The sequence below is a fragment of the Catharus ustulatus genome, chromosome 3 (genome assembly GCF_009819885.2).
Source record: "Catharus ustulatus isolate bCatUst1 chromosome 3, bCatUst1.pri.v2, whole genome shotgun sequence".
In the NCBI taxonomy this organism is placed as follows: domain Eukaryota; kingdom Metazoa; phylum Chordata; class Aves; order Passeriformes; family Turdidae; genus Catharus; species Catharus ustulatus.
Window position 1 is genome coordinate 106,141,463 of NC_046223.1, and position 20,024 is coordinate 106,161,486.

At 38.4% G+C, this 20,024-nt stretch overlaps 1 protein-coding gene across 1 annotated transcript in view; it reads right to left on the reverse strand.

Annotated features, from left to right (window-relative positions):
* Window positions 1-770: 770 nt before the first annotated feature.
* Window positions 771-20,024, reverse strand: part of NBAS (NBAS subunit of NRZ tethering complex) — a 161,479-nt gene continuing 142,225 nt past the window's right edge. Inside the window, exons 50-52 of the mRNA XM_033055335.1 lie at window positions 16,924-17,068; window positions 10,941-11,069; window positions 771-1,533 (exon numbers count right to left, since the gene is read on the reverse strand). Of these exons, the coding sequence (XP_032911226.1) occupies window positions 1,258-1,533; window positions 10,941-11,069; window positions 16,924-17,068 (550 nt within the window). The 3' untranslated portion in view covers window positions 771-1,257. The remainder of the gene's footprint in view (window positions 1,534-10,940; window positions 11,070-16,923; window positions 17,069-20,024) is intronic.

Consider the following 20,024-nt stretch of genomic DNA (forward strand, 5'->3'; position numbering starts at 1 on the left):
GAACATGAGCCAGCAGTGCCCTGGCAGCCAGGAGGGCCAGCCCTGTCCTGGGGACATCAGGGACAGCATCACAGCCAGGCAAGGGAGGGATTGTCCTGCTCTGCTCTGCTCTGGGGCAGCCTCACCTCCAGTGCTGGGGCAGTTTGGGGTGTCACAGATGGTGCAGGGCTCTGAGGGGAAGCCGTGTGAGGAGGGGCTGAGGGCACTGGGTCTGTCCAGCCTGGAGGAGACTGAGGGGAGACCTCAGTGCAGTTACAGCTTCATTGAGAGGGGAAGAGAGGGACAGACACTGATCTCTGCTCTGTGCTGACACAGACAGCACCTGAGGGAATGGCCTGAAGCTGAACCAGGGCGGGTTTAGGTTGGATATCAGGAAAGGGTTTTTCAACCAGAGAAAAAGTGGCTGGGCACTGGAACAGGCTTGGACCTGTGACTCCTGGGGATGGAGCTGTGCAGGGCCAACTTGACTCGTGATGCTCGTGGGTCCCTTCCAACTCAGCATATTCTGTGTTTCTGCAAATATACACATTTATGTAATTTCTCAGAAATCAGGAAAAGTACAAGTAAATACTTTGAAAGCACATTCACAAAAGGTATCAACAAATGTTCAGGATTTGAGATGGAGCTTCCCAAATGGGGAGAAAAATATCTCTTAGACTTTAGCTTGTTCTCATGAATAAACATCACTAAGGAGAGACAGGAATTTCAGAAAAATGGGCTGAAGAAAGAAAATATTTATCTGTCTAAAGGCTGAAAGAAGAGATAGTACATAAAATGCAAAATATTTTATTTATTGCAAACAAAAGCTGTGATAACATTGCACAATACTGCATTTTAAGGTTCTGAGATTCTCAAAAATCACTCTTGTGACTTTTTTTGCTCCATATATATCTTTATAATTATATTTTTACATTAGTTTTACATTATGACAAGAGTAATTACTTACAGAAATTAAAACAAATTGTGTATAGCCTGCTACCTTACTAATGTTTCCTTTATATGTAACTGATTGTAACCATTTAACTTCAATCTGAAAGGATGATCAGATTCAATGCTTTGCTAATCATACAACAGAATTATACAGTCTGCACCAATAGTTTTTTTAACAATTAGAAGTATATGGAATTTACTGTGTGCTGTGTGTTTTCTACAAAATGTAGGTAATAACTCACTTTGTTGCCTTACTAGAGCAACAATTTCTCCCTTTTGTGTAAGATCTCCAGCAAAATTGCAGACAAATGCATAAATCCAACATTTTCAGATCCAATGCTGAACAGCCTGGAGGGTAGTAGTGAAAGTCCTGAGAGCAGGATGGGTCCCTCGATGAGCCATCAGGAGGGACCCAGCCTCTGCACTGAAGCCTGCTGCCTTAAGCTGTTGTGCAATTTCCTCCACATCCCAGCCTCCCTGTCCCTGGTTAGCCAGGAGGTGCTCAATAAGGCGTGGGCAGAAGGCAGTGGGCATGCACTTCACCACCAACTTGGCGTTGAGGAGCAAGGAGAGTATTTCAGCATCACAAGTGGAATCATCAACCTACAAAGAAAGAGAAGTTCAAAGTAATTAAAATTTAATTACCAGATACAGCCATCAGCCAGAACATGTCACAATGGTTCTGACTGCACAGTGTGACCTTCAAAGTGAGAGCAGTATTCCCCACGGATTAACTACAGGGATACACGCTTTGCATATGTCAGAATATGTAAAGGTATGTCTTTAACAGTCTACCACATTAATATAAATATCTGACCTGCACAAAGCTAAGGAATAAGAATGCTTAACAGCCTGGGATTACAGCACCAGCTTTATAGACTTTTCACAGGTTTTCAGTCCCAGTGCAGCACAGATCACACCACTTAGCTCCATATCAAGAATGACACTCTGAGGAAGGTCAGAGCAGAGTATATTAAATTTTGGTCACTTTATATTAATGTATTACATTACATTTCACATGTTAATATGACAGGTAACATTCACAGACTCAATCAGCACCCACAGCAAGCATGAGATTTTTGAAAGAATGTAACATATTAGAAGATGTGAAATACAGAGCTGCCACCTCTGAGACATCCTGGATGCCTCAAAAAATGTGGTTATTTGATAGATGAGAGCATAACACTCTCTTGAGAATCTTGTCTGTAGCTTTACAAGTAACACTATGGAATACTTTAAATTCTATTTCAGTTAATTTTGATATGTTCTTCCTGGCTTCTTTGAAATACGGTGCTGTGTTAACTTACCCCTATTGAACAACTACATATAACCAAAAAAGGGAAGGGACCCCAGGCAGAGGGACCCTGACAAGCTTGAGGGGTAGCCCTGAGCAATCTTCATGAAGTTCAACAGGTCCCAGTGCAAGGACCTGCATCTGGGTTGGTGCAATCCCAAGCACACGTGCAGGCTGAGCAGAGAATGGATTGAGTGTAGCCCTGAGGAGAAGCACTTGGGATGTCAGTGGACAAGAATTTCAACATGACCCATCCAAGGGCTCTCACATCCCAGAAAGCAAATCATACCCTATGCTGCATCCCAAGCAGTGTGGGCAGCAGGGCATGGCAGGGGATTCTGTCCCTTCTCTCCCAACCTGAAGTGCTGCATTCAGCTCTGAGATCCCCAACATAAAGATATGGACATTTTGAAAAGAGTGCAGAGGAGGCCACCAGGATGATCAGAGGGCTGGAGCACCTCTCCTATGAAGACAGAGGGAGATGTTGAGTCTGGAGACAGTAAGGGCCCAGAGACATCTCATACACAGCACCTTTCGGTACCTACAAGGGGCTACAAGAGAGCTGGAGAGAGACTTTTTACAAGGGCATGGGGTGAGGATAAGGAGGAATGATCAAACTGTAAAAGGGCAGGTTTAGATTAGGTATTAGCAATGAATTATTTACTGGGAGGGTGAAGAGGCACTGGCACACACTGTCCAGAGAAGCAACAGGCATCCCATTCTTGGGAGTGTTTCAAGGTCAGGCTGGAAGGGGCTTTTAGCTACCTGGTCTAGTGGAAGGTGTCCCTGCCCATGGCAGGAGGATTGGAACAAGATGATCTCTAAGGTCCCTTCAAACCCAAACCATTCTGTGACTGTAAAAGAACCAAAGGAGGGCTAGACAATAATCAGTTTTCAATTATTGCACCTTACCAAGTTACAAATAAATGAATCAGACTATGATACATTTACCAAACAACCTCCCAGCTTAAAAGACAAAAGAAAATTGGTTACTTTCTGCTTCATTTTCTAAAAAATTATGTACCAACATACATGATTGGTACCAGGGTACCAGCAAATAATAAACACCCCAGGATAACAATTACCTAGCAGCCTTGAAGAGCAATTCAGCTGCTACACAGGACCACAGGACATGACTACTGCATACAGAGTGATTAGCAGTGATACTTTACAGTTGTAATCAAGCCATTTTTAATCTAATTAGCACAGCAGAAGGTACAGTTTACAAAACAGTTCTAAGAACTGCAGGGATGTCTAGCCTTTAGGCTAGCCAACCTTAGCCTTTATTTAACAACTGCCAAAAGTTAACTACAGAAACGTTCTCCTGCTGAAGACAGGCTGATCATTACATAAAATGGGTCAACAACAATGAACCAGACTGTGCCCAGGTGGCCATGAAGCCCAGTGGCATCCTGGCTGTATCAGCAACAGTGTGGCCAGCAGGACCAGGGCAGAGCTGGTCCCCTGCACTTGCACTGGTGAGGCCACACCTCCAATCCTGTGTCCAGTGGCCTTGCACTTGCATCAAAGACTCCAGGGTGCTGGAGAGTGTCCAGAGAAGGGCAATGGACTGGGGAAGGGTCCAGAGACTGAGTCAAATGAGGAGCTGCTGAGGGATCTGGGGCTGTTTATCCTGGAGAAAAGGAGGCTCCGGGGAAACATCATAATTCTCTGCAACTGCCTGACAGGAGGTTACAGTCAGATAGGGGTCAGCCTGTTCTCCTAATTAACATGCGATAGGACAGCACAAGGCATCCTTGGGTTGTGCTAGGGGAGGTTTAGATTGAATATTAGGAAAAGATTTCTTTATGAAAAGAGTTGTCAAGCATTGGAACAGGGTGCCCAGGGAAGTGGTTGAGACTTGGTTTAGAGAGGACTTTGCAGTGCTAAGTTAACAGCTGGCCTTGGTGAGACTTCACAGGTATTTTCTAACCTAAATAATTCTGATTCCAAAATTTCTAGTCTTGGCATCTTGCAGCACACCATGCAGCATACTAAGCCATTACCCAAAGAGCTGCCACCTCTTCTGAAATGGGACTGAAGGGATATTCTCTCCCACCTCAAAGCTCTGTGTGCTCTATTCTTGACTTGTATGTAGAATGGAACTTTACACAGGGCTTCACTGTTTGATTTTATGAACATAAAATGCTAATAGTAATTACAGTAGTGAGACTGACAGCAGATGCAAGATTTAATTTAAAAATTTTAGGTTACTATTCAGTTAAGCAAAAGTGCTATAGATTAGTGTGATTTCATATATCAAAACCCTACAAAATTGAGAGAGACAAATCTGAAAGAAGGCCTTTCCTAGAATAAATCATTGAACATCTGAACTATACTATGGGGATGAAGATGCCCATGCAGCACCCAAACAGAGAAATCTGTCTGCACTCACGAAGAAATGAGATCAGTGTGGTTTCACACATAACCACAAAAAAGCTCTTGGGTTGTGCCCCACAGCTCATCTTTAGACCCAAATAGATCAGAAGGTTCAAATTGATTAACATTTCCATTTTCTGACTTGCAAGCTGTCTGAAGACCAGATAAGAAAGAGGAAACTTCTGTAATTTAGTTGTCTCCAGCAACTGGATGGAGACACATGATGGCAACCAGACCTGTGAATGCATTTCATGCAGTCAAGGCCATTGTCTGTCCCACCACTCTTTGGCCAGTCTATGTAGAGTCCGGCAAAAGTGTGGGAAAAACACAGACACACCACGGTTTATTACTGGATTTAAAACCAGGCAGCAAAGAAAGCTCAAATGACTGTGTATCAATTTTACAGCTCCAAATCATGTAAATTTTTTGGCTATCAATTGAACATGTAGAGACATTTCTAGTCATTAGTTTAAATAAAACCAACAACCTACAGAGATTGTCAATGAATTGATACATGTTTACAAACTTTAATTAAGACAGATTATACAATGAACAGCTTTGTTTAAATAGAACTAAGATTTTTTAAAATTAAATCAATGTAAATGTAGCTTAAGACTACATCTATTTAAAATCAATTATAAATCAGAACAATAAGCATTAAAGTAAAAATAACTACTAAAACAATATAAAAGGCAAACACACAAAGCATGTATTTTTAAAAAACAGACCACAGATAGCACAGTAGCATGTATTTTTAAAAAAATACACCATAGAGAGCATAGTAAGTTTTTTATACAGGAAATTGCTCAGCAAAACTATGGGTTTTGCTCTCCAATCTAAAAAAGAGACAGCTTAGAGGGCATAGGGCAGATAACAACATCACTAAAATTATAAAGGGATTAATTAAAAACATTATCTCATTAAAGAAAACAAAAAAAAATATGAGGCATCAAATTACCTAGTGTGACAAGATTAAAAGAAAATTAAAAAAAATATAGGATTATTTTCACTCTGTGAAATTATACTGCAAGATGTAAAAGTTAATACAAATTTAAGGAGAAATTGCACAAAACCAAAAAGAAAACCACTGGCAATTACTTAGTAGATACATACAGTTGAAAATAACCAAAAGTTTGGAAAGCAATATTTCAAAGAAAGAGCCTGTACCTCTGCCCTATTCTCTCTCCCCACAAGTCTTGTAATTCTTCCATCTGTTCGAGCCAGGATGCTGTTCCAGATAGAATTTTGATCATCAAAATTTTACATTTTAAAAATTATTAATGGAAATCAACCTCCAGAGTTATATTTGCTTGCCATACATAGGAAATATTAGCCTATAGTAGATACAAACTCCTAAATGCACTACATTGTCATTTTCAAAATCACTCTTTTGAGTCTGTAAGACAGTAAAATGCAGCAAGTAAAAAACAACCACCTTACTATCCCAGTTTTTAAAAGCTGTTTTTAAAAGCTGTTTTTTCTGGGCAGACAGCTCAGTCAAGATCTTACTAATGAATCACTTCTGATCTGCCTGCAGATGCAGAGCCCTTGCTATCCCCAAGATGCTCACTAGGCCATAAAACTAAGACTATTGCTAATCCCAGAGTCACTGTTCCAGTGATATGCTGCTGACTGCAGTTTAAGCAGGTCTCAGAGGTGCAGGTATCTTCTGCAGAAATTAACACCCAACCACTTCCCATATTGTGTGAATAAACTAGGACCCACAACAATGACAGAGTGTATATGTAAGAGAAAAATCATTGTGCCTATCTAGAACTCCATGCTAGGGGTGATACATTTTCCACTAGAGTAAAATCTGGAAGGTTTAAATGGGAGCAGCTTTCCTTTTTCATATCCCTTTCTCCTTCAGCAGAATTTGACAGTGTAGGTTTAGCATGATGCCCACACACCATGTCCATGGTTATGGGTAAAAGATCTAATGGGGGTAATTACATTAAGGACAACTGACTTTTTTCCCTTGGCTCTCCTATTTAGGTATTGGCTAATATCTGCTTTCAAGCATTGAAGTGTAGGCATTCAAGTGGTACCTTTGCTTTTATGAGAGCACTTGGGAGTACTGCATCCAGGTGTGGGCCTCCAGCACAAGAAAGACATGGACTTGTTGAAATGGATCCAGAGAAGGTCATGAAGACAATCTTAGGAGGGTTGGAGCACCTCTCCTATGAAGACCTGTTAGAGCTGGGGTTTCAGCCTGGAGAAGAAAAAGCTCTGGGGAGACCATACAACAGTACAAGAGAGATGGAAAGGGATGTTTTACAAGAGCATGGAGTGATAGGACAAGAGGAAATATCCAATCTAAATAAATCCTCTTAGTAAATGGTTTGGATTATATATTAGGAAGAAATTCTTCACTGTGAGGATGCAACAGGTTGTCCAGAAAAGTTGTGGATGCCCCAACTCTGGAAGTATTCAAAGCCCAGGACAGGATTTGAGCAGTCTGGTTTAGTGGAAGTGGAAGGTGTCCCTGTCCACACAGGTTTTGGAATTCCCCACCAGCATTGCTTGTGCAGGCATCCAGAGGTTCTGGTATTACCAACAGGCAATATTTCACCCATAACTTCTGCATTAGAAAATCCACAAGTTATGAAAGATAAGAGCTGCTGATGACCTGACAGCAGTAAAGAACTGAAACTGCTGTTTCCCAGAGGACTCCCTTCTCCAACACTATTCCAGATAAAAATGCTTTTTATTTTATTCCTTCCTGGAGTATATATCTATAGAACAAATAAAAAAGGGGAAAAGTAACCGGTGACATAAAAAATCCCGGGAAAATAAACTGGAGAAAGATATTTTATCATAATCACCATTAGTTTATAATTTAACTATTTATTTTAAAGATTAAGCCCCACTGAGTAGCCATAAATGGCATAACTGAAGAACACTAGAAATTCCATTATTTCACACAATTTTTTTGATCTTTCATATTACATTTTTCAGTAAAACATATTATGAAGGTAGATTCAGTACTTCATCACTGAAATTATAACATGCAAATGGAGCCAAGGTATATTTTCAGACTACAACTTTTTTCTTGTTCCAGTTTCTATTAAAGCATTGGTTGAACAAGTACTTGCACTGCTTATATTAACCCCCACTTATTAGTTGTTTTAACATTATAGGTACCAACAGGCAACAGAATATTTACTTGCTCTCTCATGTATAAAAATCAGTTTTATCTCTGAGAGATAACCCAGTACACTGAAATCTCTCTCAAAAACAATCTGACTTTTAAGGGCTCTATTGGCAGTTATTTAGGTAAACAGATTTTTTAAATTACTCACACAGTACACAACATAGGGGAAGAACAGCTATTTCTGTTACTCAGAAAAGACAAGTGGCAGTTCATTAAAAGATACACAATAAAAAGAGGGGTCTGCAATTTCAAAAAAGCTTACACAAAAACTTGGTTGGTTTATTACAGGCAAAAGCTGTACAATTTCTAGTATCAGCACTTCAGCATCATCCTAAACTGTAAACATCCATAAAGCTGTCAGCAACATACAACAAATGGCTAACTAATACATCCTATCAGCAAGCAAGTGCTGTATTTTTCTTGCAGCCATGTTTGTGAGCCGTGTTAGCACTGGATCAGGGAATCAATAGCTATGATTCCCCTCTGCCAGATGTTATTTGTGTTTCCTGTTTAAGCAGAAGTGGCCTTCCTATGAAAAATTAATTCAGAATTTAACAAAAAGCATTAAGTGTGAATACCTTTTTTTTTAAAAAAAGCAAAAAGTAGGCATAGAAAATACTGAATAAACAACATTGGCTTAGCTAAGTAATATATGCACTTTCAGTACAACAGCAAATAATGTAATCATAAAAGATGCATATAAAACAAGGAGTAAGAGGTACTTTTTATACAAGAACAGCTTTTACATTTAGCACAGCACTCTTCTGTACTAGCTGCTTTTCTAACACTGTCACATTCAAGGCAAGCCCTATGCCTGATGTAATAAAGTCAACAGTTAAATCTCTATTGACTTAAAGTAAAACGTTAGACCAAAGCTAACTGCTTTGAAAATTCTAGGTTATTCAGCACTCTCACAGAACTATGTGCTCAAATTTATACTGAATTTAGAAGGAAAAATTAAAAACAGCTTATCAAGCTGCCTCTTGTATAAAAAAGCCAAAGGAAGTATTATTTTGGGCATGCACAGGTATACAAAGTGCTAATAAGGTTCCTGGCACTAAAACTCCAATATAATGTAATCAGAGTGTAGGAAACTGAAAGCTGGAGCAAACAAGAAAGAAATGGCCAGTTTAAAGAGCAATACAATTAGTAACCATTCAGAAAGTGCTACTGCACAGCATTATGCTTCAAAAATAGTTAAATGAAATGTACTTGGACACTTATTACTGGTGACAAGCTTCAGAATTAGTCACTTATACAGGAGCTTTCATCTGTTAACAAAGAAGTCAATTTTAAAAAGCTAACAAGAATACAGAGACGAAAAAGTTCATGCATATATCAGATTATCAGATTTGTGCTTGCTTTTCAATGAGATCATCCTGTTTAAAAGTTACAAAAAAGCTTTGTTTTGTAGAAATAAAATCTAAAATTGCAGGTGGTAAAAGAAAACAATCAATGTACTATTGTTTTGGTGGTGAATATTTATACAATTGTTTTTTAAAAAACCTAGAAAAATTTGTGGTTTATTGGTATAAAAGAAGGAGAACAAGAACACCGATGTGTTCTTAGCTTAAATACCGAACTCAAGCAGCAAACACTCCAAATTCAAACTGGGTGCTAACAATGGCATTAGAATTTTGGTAGAAGCAGATATATGTTACATGTAATATGTCCTGCTACCTTCCTTTCTACTATTTCAAATTTTCAGAGAGAACATGCTAAAAAAGCTGGTGCTTCTTCCATTTTGGTAACAAAGTCCTTTTGAAGGAAAATCAGCAATATAGGAAATGGAGACTATGCTTCTAGATCCATTGCTTCTCTGGTTAGTCTTCACCAGTTCTGGAAAGCAGATGGATCATTTCTCAAACTTTTCAAAGGATGCAAAAAGAGAAAGCTTCTGGAATACATTATGCATAAGAAAGAAAGACACAGCTCATGAGGAAGAGAGACTTAAGGGAGAGTTCTGGGAAGAGCAGGATGGAGAATATTTTTGCTAGGTAATAGAGAATGGTGTAGAAGCAGGGGATATGATTTGCACATTCTGTTACAACCAAGGAATCTGAAAACTTTGTGGCAATCAGTATAACTAGAACAGAGACTATCCCTAGAAGGAAGTTATAATTTCAATCTGAATTCCTACAAATCACACTTTTAAAGCTTTTGCATTTGGGGGAAATTTATTTTAAAAGGTACATGGTTTCATTTTTTTCTATGTGGGCAGTTTCACTGTGAAGTAGCACATGGAAAATATAACATAAGTTATATTTTGTATTGCAATACACAACCAAAAGCTCCCTAAGATACGGTGCAGAACTCAGAAATATTACAGATGAGACTTTCGTACCTAAATATTGTAATTCTGGAAATTATCAGTGCAGTTAAGTCAGTCAGAGGAGAAAGCCATTTTCTTTCATGAACAGATCAGAGTCAATTGTTTCCTTCTCTTTTGCAGCAGAATGTTAGATGGCAGACCATAGCTAACATAAAATCCAAGAAAGTTAGGCTGTAGATGCACAAGTTCAGTTAAGAGCTTCAAAAAGCTCAGTTTTCAGATAAAAGATACAAGATGATAATGCTTTTGCCTAGGACACTTTCCTATTTTTAGGTGCTCCTTCTTATTTGTTGAAAAGACAGCAATGTAATGTTAATATGGCAATTGACAAATATGCATTAATGTCTTTCAGTTCTTGTCCAAAGAAAAAGACAGTATTTATGCTTCTTCTACAGAAAGTTTGCTGCAGTATGGAATCAAGTCTGTTTAGAATGGCATGAAAGTCCCCAAAACAAAACCAGTGACATAACAGCTCTCCAAGTATATATAAATAGATGCCACATTTGTCAGAAACAAGCTAAGTCATACTATGATCACTTAAAAAACCCCAGAGTGAGGGGATATGAACACAGAGGTAACAATCTACTTCACATATTAGAATAGTTTCTGTTCCACCACACTGACTTAAAACAGCACACTAAGTAATTTAAAGGAAGTGCTATGAGGTTTAATCACCTCAAGTGAGTATAAAAGCTCTCACCAGCACAGTGTTACTGCTCACTGTGGACACAATAGCTGCGGAAAACCTTTATAATGGTAAGTGTCTCAGTAGTCTCTGCTTACAACATAAAGATAAAAGAGCTAACTTATTACCTCAGCCTCTGTAAGGGGTTTCATTCAACTGTTCCTACCTTAGCAACAGCTGTTATCTGCTCCAGTGCCACAGCATGAAGGTCTTGGTCTTTGCTTTCTACCAGCAGTTTCAGGGATGGCAGCAGGAGGGACTGGTTAAGCAGCAGCAAACACAGTTCTTTTATACACTGAAATAAAAAGTAAATTCTCTCAGTGTGATCTCTGAAGATACTAACATCATCATTCACAACAAAATTTATGAAAATTTTATGTCAAATGCAAAATGAAAACCACACTTCCACAACAAATTAATTCCCTGTTGGAAACACCTTAGAAATTTGACAGAATAAATTTAAAAAAATGTGGAATACTGGTTAAAGTGCAACATTTGTTAGATTAAGACAAGGCAGGTACTGAATCACCATTACAACCAGGAGTTTTACTGAAAAAATTACAGAGCAATCACAGCTCTCTGTGGAACTACCATATTTGTGCTTAGTGAAATATTGCAAAACTCAGGAAGAAACACTGACAGACACCTGTGACAATTCTGTAACTCAGAAAAGTAGAACAAAATAAAGAGGAAATAACAGTACATACCAGAGTTCAATAATGCTTCTGTTGCAAAAAGCTTCAAAATATTATACAATATTTTATATACAATTAAAGTTCAGCAAAATAACTTTCTGTCATTCATCTACTTTCCTATTTTTGATAACACAGCATAAATTTAGCATCACACAACTTCAAAACAAAACTGGCCAGAAAATGCCTTCTAAAATAAAAACCAAAACATCCCTCAACAAATTTTCTCTGCACTTCCAAAACTTTACCTTGTCCCTTACTTCAACAACCAAACAACATGTCCTACACGTGAGGTGTTTTATTTTTCTCAATATTGTAGGGATTTGTTCATTTATACATCAAAAATATTTCAAGTGACAAATGATATTATAAACCAGATTATAACTTCCCTTCTCCTTTCTGTCGTTTCTGGGAATTTAGGTTGCATGCCACAACCTGTTCCCAATGAGGCCCATCAGAGATGTCCCATTTTCCAAGGCACTTTACACTAGGGACTCTGGATATTTTATGGTAGTTACATTGAAAATGGTGTCCATCTCTTAAGAGATACTCTCTGTTTCACTCCAACTATGCAAGAGCAATTGTCAAAGGAGCTCATCAGCTAAGTATTAAGCTGAGAGAATGCAAGTCATGTATTTTTTGTGTCTTTTGAACTTTAATGATAACTATAACAATTTAACGACCAAGATGATCCACACATCCAGTAGCATAGTTTCAGTAGCTGTGAGCCTAAAAGCCTAAATATTATTTGAAGATGAAGAGACATTAAATACTCCAAAGTGCTGCACAAACATCTGGTTTTGCTTGGGACATGGAGCTCTCTGGCTGTACTTGCTCAGTCTTGTCTAAATTTGCACCTTAAAGAAATACAGCCTAGAAGAAGATACTCCATCACACTAAGCTCTGAGTCACTAGGGTAAGCCTTGGTCTCTTACTCAGACTTGTTACTTTAAACTTGTATTCAGTACTGCTACTGACTATTGATGCTTAGAATCATACAATATGCTGAGCTGGAAGGAACTCACAAAGATCATCCAGTTCAACTCCTGGTCCTGCACAGCACCATCTCCAAGAGTCACACCCTGTGCCTGGGAGCATTTTCCAAATGCTTCTTGAGCTCTGTGAATCTTGGTGGTGTAAGCACCGCCCTGGGGAGCTGCTCCAGTGCCCAAACACCCTCTGGGGGAAGAACCTTTTCCTGATATTCAACCTAAACCTGCCCTGACACAGCTTCAGGCCATTCCCTCAGGTGCTGTCCCTGTCAGCACAGAGCAGAGATCAGTGCCTGTCCCTCTCTTCCCCTCTCAATGAAGCTGTAACTGCACTGAGGTCTCCCCTCAGTCTCCTCCAGGCTGGACAGACCCAGTGCCCTCAGCCCCTCCTCACACGGCTTCCCCTCAGGGCCCTGCACCATCTTTGTTGCCCTCCTTGGACACTGCAATAGTTTAAAGCCTTTCTTACACTGTGACACCCAAAACTGCCCCAGCACTGGAGGTGAGGCTGCCCCAGAGCAGAGCAGAGCAGGACAATCCCTCCCTTGCCTGGCTGTGATGCTGTCCCTGATGTCCTCCTGGCTGCCAGGGCACTGCTGGCTCATGTTCATCTTGCCATCAGCCAGGACCCCCAGGTCCCTTTCCATGGCACTGCTCTGCAGCCTCTCATTCCCCAGTGTGTCTGTACACCCAGGGCTGTCCCATCCCAGGTGCAGAAACTGGCACATTCTCCATACAGGTAGGGATCGCCCATCCCTTTGATTTGTCCAGGTCTCTGCAGGGCCTCTCTATCCTTTACGGAGTCAACAGCTCCTATCAATTTAGTGGTATGGGCATGCTTTTTGTGAATGATATGACATGGATCAAGAAGACTAAATAAATACATAAAGCTTTGTCTAATCATTCATATGTTTATTAAACTCCTGGTAATTTCATATTCCACTGTATTTCTTTTGAGTGGCATACCTGCCATTCCAGCAAACTTACAGAATGAAAAGTCTTGGATTCACTCTACACATCATCTTTTCTTGAAAATGTTTATTCATAGCAATAGATGCAACTTAAGTTCAGAAAAATAAATTCTGAGAGTCATAAAACACATAATTTGAGCAAAACAGCAATTTTACCATGCTTGGTAACATTTCCCTCTCAAAACCAGCTGAACAAGTTGAATAACCTTCTGCCTGATGGTAGCCTGTCTAGCAGACAATCTCGGCCTTAACTACCATGCCCCAGTACAGAAAAAGCAATAATCTCTTTTCAAGAAGAAATACACATTCCAACAATTGCATTTCTTTTTCCACAGGATGGGACTGCACAGCTTGCCAGACACTGAAGACTGTCCAAATAGCACAAGTACCAACTTGTATCACTGCCACTAATGACTGTAAGGTTGCTCTGGACAGGGATTGAAAACCCAAGCCCAGGAAGGAACTCATCACCCACAGCACTTCTCAGAGCAAGTGGGTTTCTGTTCTGCAGTGAGCACTTGAAAGCATTCAAGTGTCGACTGCCTGCCATCAGAGGCTCTGCTTAGAAGGGGTTTGATGTTATCTGTGAGAGGGTCAAGGGAAGGCCCAATTCAAAATCTGAATTACCATTATTTAATTGTAACTTTTGTAAGACAACATTTTTCTTCTATCTAGATATGCAGCTATCTGTGGTTCACATGACATCAAGCAAGACAAATAAACTGTATGCCATAGGAGTCTCTTTTGAGTTCAGTATTTTCATGGATTGCTTAAAGGACTGGATAATGCATACAAACAGCATTATGTCTGGAGAGGCTAAAAACAGACTGAAAAGCAGCATTTAAATTCAACATTATCTGAAGAAAATGAGCAGACACAATTATATATGAACAAAATCACACAATCTAAAATCATATATAAACCCCAGGAAAAACTAGCTACAAAGATAGAAGAAAAATGAGACCAACTGTCTGCTGTACTATTTTAGGAGGTAAGTATCTCATAGCCACTAGGACTCCAGGGTGATTACAGACAAGGGACTAGATGCATTCTCCCATGTTAGCTGACACATGACCAACAGGCTGAGAGAAGAACATGAGATATTCAGAAGAGTCACATTTTTGACAATTACCGGGGGGAGAATGATTTATCCCTTTCTAAGGAGATTAATGGCAGTGTAGATGTTGGGCAATCCAAGCATGTGTCTTCCAGGCAAATAAAACAATGCTTTCTTCCACTAAAAGGAATGGAGGCATCTATCCATTGAATAATGCAAATTAAAACCCTAAACAAACAAACAACGCCACTAAAATAGCCCCCTAAAGCAAACACAGACACAGATACAAAGATTAAAGCTATGGCACTATCCAAAAGACATTAAAAAAGTACTTGGCTTAAAAAACTACATAGACCAGTAGGATATGGAATGAAAAATAAGAGATAAATACTTCATGACTATATCCAAAGTTGGTTTTTCTAACTTCTAGGCCACATGGCTTGAAGCTACATGTGTTTTCCATTGCAACCTTTGAACTTGGCAAGGTTGTAATGGGAGAGAATTTGAATGGTAAATTTTTTTCATGATAATTAACTGGTTTCAGTTTTTAGAATTCTCTCATTCCAGATCTGTCATCTTAATCAGTGTATTTACTGAAATGTGAAATCATCTAAACAGGTTGTCAGTGATCACATTTTCATCTTATTCAGCCACACAACTGCAAATCTGTCATTTGAGCATTTAAGTACTATAGCCATACATACAAATAAATTACTTAAACTCATACATGTCATTCCCCCTCTTCCCAAATAGTGACTTACAGGAATGCAGCCTGTGTTTGTAGTTAACTGTACAATTACAGATTTTCAGTGCAACTAACTCCTTGTTACTGCACAGCGTTCTAGCCATAAAAAATGTATTTTACATCAGTAAAGCTGTTTAAACCTTGAAGATCAGAGTAACTTCCTATCTGTAAGTATAGACATACTTACATGGTGGGCTCTTTCAACATCCTGTGCCATTGGAAAAACAAAGGAAGGCATCTCCAACTAAAGCTGTCTACCAATCCCGACTGTGTAAACAGTGACTTGTCATAGAGATCATGCAAAAGTTTACTCAACTAAGAGAAATGCAAACCATGACCCTTCTTGAGCAGAACTCTTGGTGAACTGACTGCTGTATGACAGTGACATTCACAGGGATTTGTCTCCCTGCATCACTGAGGTGAGGCAGAACATTCTACTTTGACAAAGTTCAGCTACTCCTTTGCATACTATGATTGTGAGTTTACAAGCTACAATGCATCATTTCAGCACCTTACAAAGAAAAGCTACACATAATTATACCTGTCCCAGGGATAGAGATCTGCCTTCCACCAAAGAGTTTTGGTGGGATGAGTAAATTAATAAATATACTTATCATTTCAACTTACTGCCACCTTCTGGAATCATGTTTTACACAGATTTCTGAACTTGACTCAGATCAGTGTGTTGGACTGGGGAAAAAACCAACAAACTACAAACAAAAGCCCACACACCCACCTGTCTGTATTTTAAACAGAATGTGTTGTTTTTATTCTGCTTCTCTTCCTAACATAAGCTGTTTTCTATAACAGACAGTGACTGTTTAAAGATAATTATAAGAGACTAACCAATCTACTAAAATATGCACAACTACTCTGAAATTGTGTGAAGTTTATTAAGAAGTTTATTCTCCAGACTGTCTTCATTAATATACAGTGTTTACATACAAAACACTTCAAATAATTTTATACTTAAGAGATGTTTGTATTGAAGTATGCATACATAGTTACAGAAGACAAGTCAGAATATCATAGTTACCACTTAGCAATTACTTGCATATTAAGATTTTTTTCAATCACCATGTTTTTCAGGGGTTCCTCACTAAATCTTTATGCATTTATTAGTAAGAGAATTAATGATAATTTAAGTAACAGTTTTTGCATCACTGATTTAAATAATAATAAATTATTAAAACCTTTCTACAAATACATTAAAAAATTATTTATACTGTAACAGACTTATAAAGATCAGCTAATCCAATCAGCCTCCAACTCAAAGAAAGTCCAACAATATCAAACTGCCTGTGACATGACCCAGTCAAGTCCTAAATACCTACAAAGACAGATTCTCCTCGTCTCTTCTAGGCATCCATCTGCTGTAATATTTCACTATTTCAAAGATGAAAAATATTTTCCTTGGGTGCAGTGAGTTTTTGATGATGTAACACATCTCTATTTCTTCTTGATATGTATGTGAACACATCTGAAAAGAGACTGACTCTAATTCCTCTCCTTGTTTCCTCATTTGATTACTTAAAGACACTATCTCCCGTAGTCATCTCTTCTCAAGACAGACTGCACCCAGTTCTCAGCCTCTCTGTTAGCTCTCCATACTTGATCCAGTATGGCAATTCTACTTGCAGCTGGGACCTTGAAACAGGACTCATAAACACGATACCCAAAGTAAAAACTTACCTTGACAGGGAGCATGTGCTTTGTCTCATACAAAGAACGACAGATTTTCAAAATTTCATTTCCTATGTTTTCCTTTTCCTCAGGTGGGCATCTCTGCAGCATGAAAGTCCCCAGTTTCACCCAGGGATTATCATCTGTGCATGATCTGCCCAGGAAAAAAAAGAGATGAATACAGAACATAAATATACCTTTTTCTGTAAGTTGCTTCTCATGTGTGACTTAAAAGTAAAACTTCATTAAAGAAAGATGAAGTTTTGAGACAAGTTACTGTCCATAATGCCATCACTCTTTCAATGCAACAAAGAAGTTTATTTTACTTGGAATTATGACATGCTTATTACAAACCCTGAGGAATTATATACTAGATAAAGACTGATCAAATTAGAATTGGATCTTCTCCTGGCTTTACACCAGCTGATTTCCCAAGCACAGTGGTATCGAGGGAGGGGTGACAGGAATCCAGCATTCCTAATTTTGTTTGCCTTGATCACATTCTAGCAGCTTCTGTTTCTCAAGTATCTGTCTCTTGCATCTGAGAGGAAAATATACAGCCAGATTCACATTTTAATTTTCAGATCCAATGAGTACCAAAAAAAAAAATACTTTTTTCCACAGCTCATCCATAAAAGGGTTAGAAAGTGGAATTACATGCATCTGAATTCTGCTAGCAGATATGGATACAGTTACATTTGTTTTACATATTTAAAATGTTCTTTTAATTCCACATAGAACCTCATGCTATATCACCATTACAGAGTCAGACATAAACAGATGGCAGACAGTAGATATAAGTAAATTTCATCATGCAGGATGGCAAAGGCAGTGTTTACTGTGAAGTTGTTTTTGTTGCTGCAACACTTTTTCACCTATAGTCATTATCTGGTAGATCACGGAGAGATTTTGGATACTTTCATTAGGAACAGCTATCCTGGCTAGGAGAGGATGTAGTGACAGAAATGGGTAACAGACCACTTTAACTGATGGCATGAAACACAAGACTGGAACACACCTACGCTGCCATTTTTCTAATGTAAATTAAGTCGATGCATTTCAATTCCCACCTACAGTGGGCTAAAATTATGCACAATTACAGCTTATATAATGACTGTATTAAGCCTATGTTCATCTGTGCATAAACTTCAGGAGGCACAAGAGGCATTTTAAAAATCACCCCATCAATTTCTCTGGTCAGTAATCAGCATCCCAAAGACATGGTAAACTTTCCACTTTAGCTTAAAAAAAACCAAAACAAGAACAGAAAAACAACTCGCAGCAGGACCAACAATGGCAGTTCAGTATTACAATTTAGTGAAAATTAAGATCCTCATTTAATACATGTGACAAGAAACAGTAGAGTGCTGTCAAAGTGCTGCTTTTCAAAGTTATTATTTTGCAGCAATTGTTAAAGCAACACATTAATATAATTGTAAATGGAGTCTGTTAAGAGTCTGTTGGATTGACATACCAAGTGTCTGACAGCTCTGGAGAGGACAACCACCAATATCTACCATTTCATACATAAAAGCTCTCTCCTGCTCATTGTCCACTTTCCAAAGTACACACTGTAAACAAGTAGAAGCACCTTCACATGCAGCTGTCATTACAGTCCAACATGAAAACTAGACAGAGGAGCTAGGAGTGGGCAACTTTGAATGCAAATTAAATAGAAGTCATTGTCTTTCTTCCTTCTGACAACTTAATTGAGCCTTTCCATCAGTCACAGTCACTGAGCACAGAGCTGTCAGAAGTCTGGCTGGGAACAGCAGAGCTCCTCCTCTCCACTCCTTTCAATGTGATGGGTTGAACCCCAAGATGCCAGATTATTCAACAAAAAGAACATGAGGCACTGAATCTGTGAATCCCCAGCAAGGGCAGGAGAAGGAAAAAAGTCCCTGCAACTCTACCTTTGCTACTGGTTAAAGGGACAGCTCTGTGCTCCATTTCTTGCTTAGAGGCACAGAGTCAAAATGAATTTCCATTTCTATAGCTGCTGCCCCTGGAGTACATTAAGAAAATCTCTAAGTATTTTCCATTAGAAAAACTAAAAAAAAAATCACACTACAAAACACAAAAACAACCAGAAAAATGCAAGGTCCTCTAGGCTTACCATATGAAAATTTATTTAAGCAAAGTACCAGATTATATAGTTTACATATATAAACCTTTTCTCATCACAATTCCTTATAACTATTTCAAATACTCCTGTGCATTATTAACAACTATCTATCTCTAATTAAAACCAAAATTAAGTTACTAAAATCTGACACCTACAGGCAGAATTCAGTTTTCTTCTCTCCTGAATTTTACTTTCGTTCAGCTGTGGTAATAAAAAATTATTTCTCATAATGAAAAAAGCAATTACTTCAAAACTGCAGCAGAAATACCTTAATTTTTTTTTCCAAAGCCAAAAGAGGAAAATCTGGGATTAAGATTAAAAAAGTGAACTCAAGTACTGGGTCTCTAACACTGGGGTTATTTCAGTTCCAAAACACCTTATCAATATTTATAATAAATATAAAAAATGCCTTTTGAATATAGGTAGCAAGTTCCAACGGACTGCAGAGCTTCAGATACTGTCAATAATTTTTTTAAGAAACACCTTTATGAAATGTTTAAAATGACACCTGACTATGAGCCATCTGTGTGGAAAAGCATGCATGCATAACAAGGGTATGAAAATAAAATTTTAATAAGTATAGAGCTTTGAGTACTGACTAAAACAACGAAGCTACCTCCCTGTTTTCTCACAGTAAACACAACATATTATGACAAGAGGAGAATCATATTTGCAATAAGTATTATTTTAACTGTTCTTGTTTCAGAAAACAAAAACTCAAACATTAAGTATGGACTTACTAACATAGAGGTTACAAAAATTAAAAGCCTACCAAAAACTCCCTCAAATCTTAGTTCTTTCATTCTCCTTCCTTTTATACCTTTAGAGAATGAAAATTGTGTTTTCCAGCTTCATATTAAATTGCAAAGTATTTACTGCTGATTGAAAACCTAAGTTCTAAGCATTCACATGATCACACTTAAATTCCCCAGTTCCTGTAAGGATCATTACATTGGCTGCAAACAATAAGTGATAATGACCCTCT